This window comes from Cottoperca gobio, unplaced genomic scaffold (assembly GCF_900634415.1).
Source record: "Cottoperca gobio unplaced genomic scaffold, fCotGob3.1 fCotGob3_384arrow_ctg1, whole genome shotgun sequence".
Taxonomy (NCBI): Eukaryota; Metazoa; Chordata; class Actinopteri; order Perciformes; family Bovichtidae; genus Cottoperca; species Cottoperca gobio.
Genome location: NW_021166976.1, coordinates 74,527 through 87,170, shown reverse-complemented (window position 1 = coordinate 87,170; position 12,644 = coordinate 74,527). Strand labels below are relative to the sequence as shown.

At 42.7% G+C, this 12,644-nt stretch overlaps 3 protein-coding genes across 3 annotated transcripts; 2 read left to right on the top strand and 1 right to left on the bottom strand.

Moving 5' to 3' along the window:
- Positions 1–1,060: 1,060 nt before the first annotated feature.
- On the top strand, positions 1,061–2,088 carry LOC115005872 (histone H2A-like). Its single transcript, XM_029427845.1, has one exon. The coding sequence runs from the start codon at positions 1,105–1,107 to the stop codon at positions 1,486–1,488; it is 384 nt and encodes a 127-aa protein (XP_029283705.1). The 5' UTR covers positions 1,061–1,104; the 3' UTR covers positions 1,489–2,088.
- A 2,382-nt stretch (positions 2,089–4,470) lies between these two features.
- LOC115005870 (histone H1-like) lies at positions 4,471–5,781 on the top strand. Its single transcript, XM_029427843.1, has one exon. It carries the CDS (start codon positions 4,683–4,685, stop codon positions 5,331–5,333), a length of 651 nt encoding a protein of 216 aa, XP_029283703.1. The 5' UTR covers positions 4,471–4,682; the 3' UTR covers positions 5,334–5,781.
- Positions 5,782–6,558: 777 nt separating this feature from the next.
- LOC115005874 (histone H2B-like) lies at positions 6,559–7,602 on the bottom strand. Its single transcript, XM_029427846.1, has one exon. The coding sequence runs from the start codon at positions 7,547–7,549 to the stop codon at positions 7,175–7,177; it is 375 nt and encodes a 124-aa protein (XP_029283706.1). The 5' UTR covers positions 7,550–7,602; the 3' UTR covers positions 6,559–7,174.
- Between the last annotated feature and the right edge of the window lie 5,042 nt (positions 7,603–12,644).

The following is a 12,644-nucleotide window of genomic DNA, read 5'->3' as shown; positions in this document are numbered from 1 at the left end:
ATTGGTGGCTCGCGTGGCAGTGGGCTAAATAAAGGGGTGATAGATATGATTATGTAGTCAATACAAACATTTCATAAAAACACTAAAACCAAGCAGGGCTATTACATACAACCCATTAAAACACAGTGTCTGCTCTATTAGCCTTGACCTGGACCCCTGTTCTAGGCTGTATGAAGACAACACCTTTAAAAGGTCTTTATTTTATTTGTATATCATTAACCAGTTATTGCTGATGAACCCTGTGTTGAAGCAGAGGAATGGGCCCTTCAGTGAAGAGTGAGGTGGCTCTTAAAAGAGCCGTTGTGGTTTGTGGAGCAGCAGCAGTTTAAGCCCTCTCTCCGCGGATGCGGCGGGCCAGCTGGATGTCCTTGGGCATGATGGTGACCCTCTTGGCGTGGATGGCGCACAGGTTGGTGTCCTCGAACAGGCCGACCAGGTAAGCCTCGCTGGACTCCTGCAGAGCCATGACAGCGGAGCTCTGGAAGCGCAGGTCGGTCTTGAAGTCCTGAGCGATTTCTCTCACCAGGCGCTGGAAGGGCAGCTTGCGGATCAGCAGCTCCGTGGATTTCTGGTAGCGACGGATCTCTCTCAGAGCCACGGTACCGGGCCTGTAACGGTGAGGCTTCTTCACGCCGCCGGTGGCCGGGGCGCTCTTACGGGCAGCCTTGGTGGCCAGCTGCTTCCTGGGGGCTTTGCCTCCGGTGGATTTACGGGCTGTCTGCTTGGTTCTTGCCATGACTTGTTCTTTCTCTGAACAGGAGAAATATGTAGCTCAACAAAGAGACACGCGGCTCTTAAACTGTGGGTCCGGCTGTGACATGGTGACGCTGCTTCAGACCTCCGGCTCCTGATTGGTGAGGGGCTCCTCGGAGCTCAGCACCGCCTAGAGGAGCGGCCCACCGCCCGGATCTCCGCTGCTCATTGGCGGAAAAACTTTGAAAATGTGCCGCCAAAATCCAGAGTGTTCCGCCCTCTGCTGCTCTGCTGGAAGCCTCTTTTCTGGTTGGTCTGTGCACCGTCCCGCGCCCCGCGGACATATAAAGGAGGGCTTCTGGTGCTGAGGAAACACTTGTTTGTGTACCGACTTAGAAAGCACATCCGAAAATGAGTGGAAGAGGCAAAACCGGCGGAAAGGCCAGAGCGAAGGCAAAGACCCGCTCCTCCCGTGCCGGGCTCCAGTTCCCTGTCGGCCGTGTCCACAGACATCTGAGGAAGGGTAACTATGCCCATCGTGTCGGAGCCGGAGCCCCCGTCTACCTGGCGGCTGTGCTGGAGTACCTGACCGCTGAGATCCTGGAGCTGGCTGGAAACGCTGCCCGCGACAACAAGAAGACCCGTATCATCCCCCGTCACCTGCAGCTGGCTGTCCGCAACGACGAGGAGCTCAACAAGCTGCTGGGAGGAGTGACCATCGCTCAGGGCGGCGTGCTGCCCAACATCCAGGCTGTCCTGCTGCCCAAGAAGACTGAGAAGGCCACCAAGAAGTAAATCCCCGGAATCGACTTGATCACACAAAAAGGCTCTTTTAAGAGCCAAACACACCTCCAACTAAAGCAAGACCTCCTTTAGTTTTATCTATAATGTAAATACATGTAACTCTACTATAGGCCAACAGCTAGCTACTGCAACATGTTTACTCGATGACTGCTGATAAAGAGCGTAGTTTCACATGCCTTTTAACCCTTAAAGGTAACATGTATTGTTATTATGAGACTGATCCAGCTCCGGTACAGGAGGTCCTTTGTGACAGCTGCCATATGTGTAATCTTCCCTCTGTGTCCGGACAGGGGGTTGCGAGGTGAAGCCTCGCGCTCTTTCAATTATCTGATCCGTAATTGCTTAAAGGCTAATATTATAGTTGTACTGGATGTATGTTTTGGTTTTGATATGTTCATGGCTCTCTCCAAACTCTGCTAAGGGTTTGCCCCTTTTATTACATTAATTATTATTTGATTATTAATCAAAAAAACAATCCTGTATAATAGCATAATTGTTAGTCACTCATTTCAAACTAAATCATACTATAACTACAACATTTAGGGATGCAACTGTCACCACTTTTCTTTGCAACATACTCGAATAAATTGGTTACATACACATTGGATACATTCTGGCCGTAATATTTTCATCAGTTACCATACACTTATATAAAGGAGGTTTTACTGCATTAATGTTAAATGTATCTCATCCCATGGGCTAATTATAAACATGACACATGATCGACTCACTACATTGGAAGAGTCCCTCACTGGGAAGTAAGAATCTCACACTGTGGAAAAACGTACTTGATCAAAAAACTGTACTGGCTAAATGCTAGAGGGTTTTATGTTTTAGGTCACTTTGAGACATTTACCCTTTTGAGTTCTCTGAAGTAAAAGTTTCCCTCTTTCTCCTCCCTGAAATTATTTTGACTTTTCCTCATTTAGGATCACGGCTGTATGTGTAAAATGTGGACACATTGATGTGTTGTGAATGTCTTATCAAATGTATGTATACGATGCTAATGCACACAAACATGTCTTGTTTTTACCACAGGCCCACACTCTACAATGCTGCAACCTTCGCCTATTTTACCAAAGACAGATAAAAAAAGAGATATATTAGCAAAACACAGAAGGCTGCCTGAAACATGCTACATGGGCCGACACGTGAGGAGGGTCATTCAGAGCTGTTACTTGTATAGCATTTTTAGCTTTTGTCAGTATGCCTCTTGGTGTATCATGCAAGCACATCCACTTTATCAAAAATGCTGCACTATCCTTGAGCAATCTCAGATGAGTGGCTGCCTTTTCAAACTAAACTAAACAGTTAAAACAAACTGATTCATATACAATACGTATTAATCTATTACAGGTATAATTTGTTCATTGTTTTTATTTTTATTTCTGATTTTTTGGAAGTAAAACTTAAATTTGCTTTGAACTTATTCTTTTTTTCATCAACATAATGAGATGATTTCCTGTTTAAACAGCATATTATTACATTATAACAGTTACGAAGTGAGAGTGGCGTTATTTAGCGTTTTGTGCGCTTATATAAAATAGAACAGACAAGGCAAGTATAACAGCCCCAAGGTGAGTCACAGCCACATATATCTGTCCAATGTTCCGGCACCAACACGCAGTTTTTGCTCTTCATCTGTATTTTGTGATGCGTCAGCAGGGAGGGCTTCCATGTAGAACACTAGATGTGATGTGTTCTTACTTTACATTCCAGCATGGAATCATCTACCAACACACATCTATATAAAGTAATGAGCATAAAACTTTTGTGCCAGATTACAATTAACCAAAAACAAGATTCTGCTAAAAAAAAAAAATTATAGCTCCAAGATAACAAATCATGTTTTGTTTCATCATATACTCTAATTTCAATTTTGCCTGAATATCAACATATTTTTAAGTTGATATCAGTGGATTCAATAGTTTATAGGCAGGCAGTTGCTTACTATTTTGCCTTTTCTTACATTAATTAGCCTGTTAGTGTTCCGTGTTGCTGTCAATGTGTGATGTGGTTACTAGCTGTTGTGTAGATTGTGATGTAGCTGGATTTGTGAAGGACTGAAGACGAGCCCTTCTCCTTGTTAACAGTGTTTACTTTAAACTTGATTTGCATTGAATCAGCAGTTAGTAAAACAATCTACTGTCTGAGTGGGACATGCTGCCTGGTGTCTGTGGTCCTTTTGGTAAAGAAATTAGTTGCTGCCCATTGGATTGTAAACAATACCCCGGTTAGATGGCAGGCGGATGAGTCATGATGTAATGTCTATTGTTTGTATATCTATGGTCCAGGGTGTTTGTGCAAACTGACAGCTGGCATTCCTGGTACCACACATTCAGGTTATATAACTAAACGTGTATCTTCGGTTACATAGCATGTGTAACAAAGATACAATAATGTAAATAATTAATAGTTATGTAAATAACTTGTGTGACACGTAATTAAGTTTTCTAATGTTCAGCACTGATATATTTATCAGTGAAACAGTTTAACTAACATGTAAAACCACTTATTGTGCTTCTCTGACAGGTGACATGTATCTGTCAGTGTGTTTGATCATTATTAGTATAATTGTTAACTATTTATATTAAAAGTCGTCCTCAGCAGAGGACATGTTCACAGCTCTGATAGGAAGTCTGGCTAAACTGCACCATGAGCCTCGGCCATCATCAGTGTGTTTGCTGTTACCAGAAAACTTCAGTTTATTACAAACTCATCAACAGCAGAAGATTGTTTTTACACGGAGTCCCTGAACAAACACGTGGGCCAGTTGGAAAACAGCTTTTGATGAAGCTCTGATGCATTTTAAATCATTTTAGGAGAGAAATGAGTGTGAAAAGCCGCTGAGCAGTGCTGACCACGGTGGTGAATATGTGAGGTTTGGAGGCTCTACAAACAAAATGCAGAGAGCATCAGAGCTCCTCGTGACTTCAACATGAAGAGACACAAGTCTGCTGTCGGTCCCTTCGCTGTCAGCCTTCAGCACTTCTCCTACATTTAGTTTTAAGGCTTTTACCAGTGCAGAGAAAACACAAGTGGCCCGGCTTTCAGACTGCACAGAGGAGCAGCGAGCCGGCTGAGTCTCCACGGCTCTCATGGTGTGTTTAAGTGCAGCCTCCTGCTCCGGGCTCTTCAACAGTCAGACTCTCGTGTTATCGTGAGGACAACAAGTTGAGCAGAAAATGTCAGAAGTAGCTCCAGCCGCCGCTCCGGCCAAAGCAGCCAAGAAGAAGGTTTCCAAGCCGAAGGCGGCCGGCCCCAGCGTCCGCGACCTCATCGTTCAAACTGTGGCCGCATCCAAGGAGAGGAGCGGCGTGTCTGCGACCGCCGTCAAGAAGGCTCTGGCTGCCGGAGGCTACGATGTGGACAAGAACAAGTCCCGCGTCAAGACTGCCATCAAGAGCCTGGTCGAGAAGGGGACTCTGGTCCAGATCAAGGGGACCGGGGCTTCCGGCTCCTTCAAGATGAACAAGAATGCTGCCGACACTAAGGCTACGAAGCCGGTCAAGAAAGCCGCTCCTGCAGCCAAGAAGCCCGCAGCCAAGAAACCTGTAGCGGTCAAAAAGCCCGCGGCAGCAGCAAAGAAGTCTCCGAAGAAGGCGAAGAAACCCGTAGCGGCCAAGAAAGTAGCCAAGAGCCCCAACAAGGTCGCCAAGAGCCCCAACAAGGTCGCCAAGAGCCCCAACAAGGTCGCCAAGAGCCCGAAGAAGGCCGTCAAGAAGGTTACAAAGAGCCCCAAGAAGGTGGTGAAAAAGGCCCCTGTAGCCAAGAGAGCCCCAGCGAAGAAGGTCGTCAAACCCAAAGCGAAGAAAGCAGCACCCAAGAAGAAGTGAGCTGTCATCAGTCTGAACTACAGCTCCCACTAAAGGCTCTTTTAAGAGCCACCACATCATCCTGAAAGAGCCTTTTCCTCTTTATTCTTACTGTCATTACATTAGGATTTATTTAAGTTAGCAGCTAAAGGAAAAGTACACAACCATTATTCATTGCACTAAATTATTTATTACAATGCTGAAATAGCTCACTATGAGCAGTTACTGACCTTTCCCCAGTTTATATGTCATTCCGATTACAATTTAATCATTTGTATATTTGATATATAAAGTAATTACATTATTCTGCTTTTTACTGACTTTTATACTTATTTCAAATGTTTAAATGACTGTACTGCTTATAACTATATATAAATACAATAGTATTATATAAGAACATATATTTCAAATTGTAATTAGGCTATAGCCTAAAACTGATCCATATAAGTGATTTCCACTAAATATAAACACGTACCTGCCATTTATATCTCCGGAGAGCTACAAAGTAATTTATTATTATAATAATAATAATAATAATAATAATAATAATAATGTCATATAAATGGGCTCTGTTGTAGCTGTGTGGTTGCTGTTTGTGGTAACTTAAGATTGAATTCTTGACTCCGTCTTCACTAAACTTCATGTTTTGTTATAACTACCAACAGCGCAACAACATATAGCAGGATTAAACTATGACTATATACATATTGGAGCAATCATAACAGAAATGTAATGTGGGAATATCAGAAACAATGAAGTTCAGTGAAACACACTGTCACTGTTCATTGCAACAATACCCAAGCCTAAGTTGAATTAGTTTACATTGTCTTTTAAAACTATATGATATGATACTGATATATATGTAGATCAGTTAAACATATTTAACTTGTCACATGTCATATTTAATTGTTTAGTTTCATTTAACCAAACATACAGTAAAACAGTAAAACGGTCTGGATAAGAGCGTCTGCTAAATGACCTGTAATGTAAAAAGCCTTGAGTTTGTATATTTGAACTAGAATGTTTTGACCCTGTAGTGAATTTCCACTGTGAGGCCTCGCAGCACATTTCCACAATAACTTCACTTCTTTGTTACGTGTTCTTCGTCTGAGAGTTTTACTTGACCTGTGTGTCTGTGAGAATGCCTCCTATTGATATTTTGACTGAAGGTTTCAGTTAATTAACCTCCCTACCTGTTGAGATAATGGTGAATAGTCACAAAATAAAGAATTCAAATAAAACCATATCTAATAGCATAATTGTTATTTATTGTTTTTACACAACCTTACACATCTGATGGCAATAAACTGGCCTGAGGTCTTCAGGTGTGTCCAGGTGTGTTTTACTTGACCTTGCTATATATACACACACACACACTTGCATCTTCTTCTCGGTATGACTGCAGAACATTAAAGTCTCAACAAGTGTGAAGAATCTCTTTGCTGCAACATTGTTTTGGCTTCATCTCAAGTCCCAATTGTGTGGTGTACACAGTGATGAAAAGAAAGTGACACGCTAGTGTCTTCAGACAGACTTTTAGATGCACAGGAAATTACCTGCATAAAGCACTGGCGTTTGTCATAGGTAGATTACGTTGTACAACCAATATATATTACATTTAGTTTAGACATTTAAAATACAGGCAGAAAAGGACATTTAACTATGACTGACAAGGATAATTTGTACACCTGTAATTCATGTGCAATGGCAGTTCTGTACCAAAGTTATTATTTGTAAATGTTATATTAACGAAATTATAAATATTGTACACTGTATAATAAATAGTTTAACTGACAGGACAAGTCTCCAGATGTAGTGGGTGGCTCTTAAAAGAGCCTTTGAGTAGTTGACTTCACAGCAGTTTACTTGGAGCTGGTGTACTTGGTCACGGCCTTGGTGCCCTCAGACACGGCGTGCTTCGCCAGCTCCCCGGGCAGCAGCAGGCGGACAGCGGTCTGGATCTCCCTGGAAGTGATGGTGGAGCGCTTGTTGTAGTGAGCCAGACGGGAGGCCTCACCGGCGATGCGCTCGAAGATGTCGCTCACGAAGCAGTTCATGATACCCATGGCCTTGGAGGAGATGCCGGTGTCGGGGTGGACCTGCTTCATCACCTTGTACACGTAGATGGCGTAGCTCTCCTTCCTGGACTTTCTCCTCTTCTTGCCAGTCTTGGTGGCGGTCTTAGAGACGGCTTTCTTTGAGCCCTTCTTGGGCGCTTTCACGATGGCGTCCGGCATGATGAGCAGTGGATCTTTGTCCTGAGTCGGATGAGATGTCCCGGAGCACAGAGCGGTCTATTTATATCCGCTCATGCTAATGTGACTGTGCTGTTGCTCGCACGGGGTTGGTTGTCTTCTGAGCGGGACTGAGCATGCGCTAAACAAATAACTATTCCTGTGAGCAGATGTCATTCCTGTAGTTGATACAAAGTTACAAAACATGCAGGTTTAAATGAATCAAGAACAGGAAGTAAAGACAAAAAACGTACTTCTTACCATATTAATTTTACTCTTGAGTTTATATAAAGTTGTAGCATTGATGAACACAATGAATACCTTGTAGGAGACAGTTTTGTTAAAAAACTAGTGTTTTATATATTAATTTGTCAGGTTGTTCTGCTAAAGTTTCAGAACATACAATTAGATGCAGTTAAATTGGCCTCTGTTTTACTGGGAGGTGTTTCCAATATTTAGTCTATCGCGTTCATATCAGTGAAGGTTGAAAAATCTCCTTTCCATATGTACCTAATAAAGTAGCAGCTGAGCGTGTTTCACTTTCTAGTTCCATTACCCTGTCCAATCACAAAACACTGATAAAATCAAATGAACAAGAACAGCTTTTTATTCTTAAGGGACCCTTTTTCTATCATTGAGTAAACTGATGAGCCCCTGACTAATTGACATATTGTATGGACATTTCATATGTTATTCAATGCCCAACAATAACAGTACAGAACAACTGATACACTTTACAATGAACACACATAGTGAACACAATAACTTCAGAATGATGAACGATGAATTTTCAGCAGATTATTGCCTGTGAATATTGCATCAGAGATGAGTAGGTGTACAATCAGTCAAGACGTGATGGGTATTATACCCCCTATTTTCTACACTAGACTATAGTTCAGAAATGTGCAGTGGGATTGAGTGATGGGACTTTTAGGGTTCAGTTTTGCATGACTTGCACAGTAAAATGAACATATAATGGATAATGAAATTAATAAAGTATGTTTGGGTTTTGTACCACTGATAATACAAGACATTTGAAGACATCACCTGGATGTACTCTGGACTTTTTAAACTAACATTTTATAGCCCAAAAGACTTTGATCCACAACTGTGTCTTATGTCTTGTGTATGTGCTTGTATCTTTTTTAGCTTATTTAGCATTTAGGTACAACTATAAAACTATAAATTACTACCATAATCAAGTAGCTTACTTAAATATTTCTTCATGTAAGCTTGTCCCCATTCCAGGCCACTTAGACACCTCATGATTAAAACATGTTCTGCTTGATTTTAGGGTGTTGTCTAGGGATGTCTAGCAACTTCTTGATGTTAAACACAGACAAAACTGAAGTTATTATACTTGGCCCTAAACTCCTCCGAAACGCATTGTCTAATGACATAGAAGCTCTGGATGGCATTAACTTGGCCTCCAGCACCACCGTAAGGAATCTTGGCGTCATCTTTGATCAAGATCTGTCTTTTAACTCCCACATAAAACAAATCTCAAGGACTGCCTTCTTTCATCTACGTAACATTGCAAAAATAAGACACATCATGTCTCAAAATGATGCAGAAAAACTAGTCCATGCATTTGTTACTTCAAGGCTGGATTACTGCAACTCATTGTTATCAGGTTGTCCCAAAAAGTCGCTTAAGACTCTTCAGTTGATCCAAAATGCAGCGGCACGTGTATTGACAAGAACTAGGAAACGGGATCATATTACTCCTGTATTAGCTGCTCTGCACTGGCTCCCGGTAAAATACAGAGTAGAATTACAAAGCAATTAATGGTCAGGCTCCCGTTTATCTTAAATATCTCATAGTACCTTATAAACCAACTAGAGCATTACGCTCCCAGACTGCAGGGTTACTTGTAGTTCCTAGAGTCTCTAAGAGTACAATGGGAGCCAGAGCCTTCAGCTATCAAGCTCCTCTCCAGTGGAACCAGTTTGTGTTCGGGAGGCAGACACACTCTCCACATTTAAGAGTAGGCTGAAGACTTTCCTTTTTGATAAAGTTTATAGTTAGGGCTGGCTCAGGTTTGCCCTGGATCAGCACCTAGTTATGCTGCTATAGGCTTAGACTGCCCGGGGACACCTCCCTGCTCTCTTCCTTCTTTTCCTCTCCTCCCTCTATCTGTATGCATTTATGTAAATGTATGTTACTAACTCATCATCCGGGGTATTATCCCCGGAGTGTCTGTGTCTCATGTGACAGGTTGCCACTGATAACGTTTATGTCAGGATCCCTGTAACAGTGTTGGTAGATGGCTCCCAGATGATTCCATCCTGGAATGTAAAGTAAGAACACATCTAGTGTTCTCCATGGAAGCCAGGGAGGGTTCCATGGAGAAGAGACCTGTACAGTCTGTAAAGCACACCGAGACCAATGCATAATTTGTGATATTGGGCTATATAAATTAATTTGATCTGCTGACATGTCACAGAAATAACAGATGGAAAATTAGACAGACACACACAGCTAAATAACACCACTCTGTTCGTAATGATTACAATGTGGCTTCAGTGAGTTTTTGACCTGAACATGGACATAATTGATTGGAGATTAATTTATTCTCTACATTTGAAAGTCACCTGGGTCATTTTCTATTTATATGACAAAAGTGTTACTGCAGTAAAATATGGACTCCAAGTGTGACCGTAAAATCATCATTACTAATGTAACAGGGATACATCTCTTTGAGTTTAAGTGTGTGGCCCTTAAAAGGGCCTTTGGTCTCAATTAACGGACGGTGTGTGTTTAACCTCCGAAGCCGTACAGAGTGCGTCCCTGCCTCTTCAGAGCATACACCACATCCATGGCGGTCACGGTCTTTCTCTTGGCGTGCTCGGTGTAGGTGACGGCATCACGGATCACATTCTCCAGGAACACCTTCAACACACCGCGGGTCTCCTCGTAGATCAGACCGGAGATACGCTTCACTCCACCACGGCGAGCCAGACGGCGGATAGCGGGCTTGGTGATTCCCTGGATGTTATCACGGAGCACTTTACGGTGACGCTTTGCGCCTCCTTTACCGAGTCCTTTTCCTCCTTTGCCTCTTCCACTCATCTTCACTGTTCAATGTGTTTCTACTCAATGGTAAACACTGCTGGGTTCCCGGATATTTAAATCATGCCTGAGGACGTGATGGAAGACAGAGGCGGGCCTCGTCTTCTTCTTTGGATGTTCATGATGGTTGATAATTAAGTCTTTGGTGCTTTAGCTTCACCTACTGAACAACAGCATTAACCAGCCGAATAATCTCCTATAACTTTTGCTTATAGTGAATGGTTTTGTACTCAATAAAGTACAAGTAGTCTCAGAAAGACAATAATGACAGCTACTGTGAGGTCTTTTGAAGGTCACAGACCTGCAGGCATCCCTCATGATAAAACATCTAAAAGTCCCTAACTTGTTTGGTGAGCGTAACATTTCAGTTCACTAACCCTGATCTCCCCTTTAAAATTGTACCTAAGTCCAGTGTCAAGGATAATACTGATGTGACTATATAGAAGTTTTTCTTCCAGAAAGGAGAACAATAGAAACACAAGAGATACAATATACCTGTAATCTATAGAATACTTACAGCACTTCACATGAATCACTTCATTTTAATCCTATCAGGTTGAAAAGGCAGCTGAGACTGCCCCCTCATCACAATCTCCACAAGTCATCATCCTGTAGCTGCGGTTCTGGTTGAAAATGATATACAAGTAACATTAATGTCTCTGAATGACCCTCGTCACATGTTTGCCTACGCAGCATGTTTCCGCCCCCCGGCCTTTTGGAATTTATTTCTTTCGTCATTTATCTTTGATAAAATGTTTTACAGCATTGTAAAGTGTGTGACAGCACACTGTCATGGGCCATGCACATTCCATGTCAGCTTGTAATTTTTCCAGTCACAATGCTTTCTATTGCTCCTCAGTAAAAGTTAACACAAACTTGATGGGGGATTTTGCCTTCTTGAGTTCCTTAAGAAATACAAAAAAAATTTTCCACAAAAAAAACGAGAAGCTCAGAGAACACTTTGATTTACAGTACATCCAGAAAGTGTTCATACTCCTTCACTTTTTCCAAATTGTTATGTTACAGCCTTAGTTCAAAATGGATTAAATTATTTCTCTCAACATTCTACACACAATACCGCATAATGACAAAGTGAAAAAGTTTTTTTAATACATTTTGCAAATGTATTAAAAAAATTAAACATCACATGTACTCACACCCTTTACTCAATACTTAGTTGAAGCACCTTTGGCAGCAATTACAGCCTCAAGTCTCCTTGAGTATGATACTACAAGCTTGGCGCACCTATTTTGGGGTAGTTTCTCCCATTCTTCTTTGCAGAGCGTCTCAAGCTCCATCAGGTTGGATGGGAGCGTCGATGCACAGCCATTTTCAGATCTCTCCAAAGATGTTCAATCAAGTTCAAGTGTGGGCTCTGGCTGGGCCACTCCAGGACATTCACAGACTTGTCCCGAAGTCACTCCTTTATTATCTTGGCTGTGTGCTTAGGGTCGTTGTCCTGTTGGAAGGTGAACCTTCGCCCCAGTCTGAGGTCCAGAGCGCTCTGGTGCAGGTGTTCAGCAAGGATCTCTCTGTACTTTGCTGCATTCATCTTTCCCTTGATCCTGACTAGTTTCCCAGTTCCTGCCGCTGAAAAACACCCCCACAGCATGATGCTGCCACCACCATGCTTCACTGTAGGGATGTATTGGCCAGGTGATGAGCTGTGCCCGGTTTCCTCCAGACATGACGCTTGGCATTCAGGCCAAAGAGTTCAATCTTGGTTTCATCAGACCAGAGAATTTTGTTTGAGTCCTTTAGGTGCCTTTTGGCAAACTCCATGCGGGCTGTCATGTGCCTTTTACTGAGGAGTGGCTTCCGTCTGGCCACTCTACCATAAAGGCCTGATTGGTGGAGTACTGCAGAGATGGTTGTCCTTCTGAAAGGTTCTCCCATCTCCACAGATGATCTCTGGAGCTCTGTCAAGAGTGACCATGGGGTTCTTGGTCACCTTCCTGACCAAGGCCCTTCTCCCCTGATGGCTCAGTTTGGCCGAGCGGCCAGCTCTAGGAAGAGTCGTGGTGGT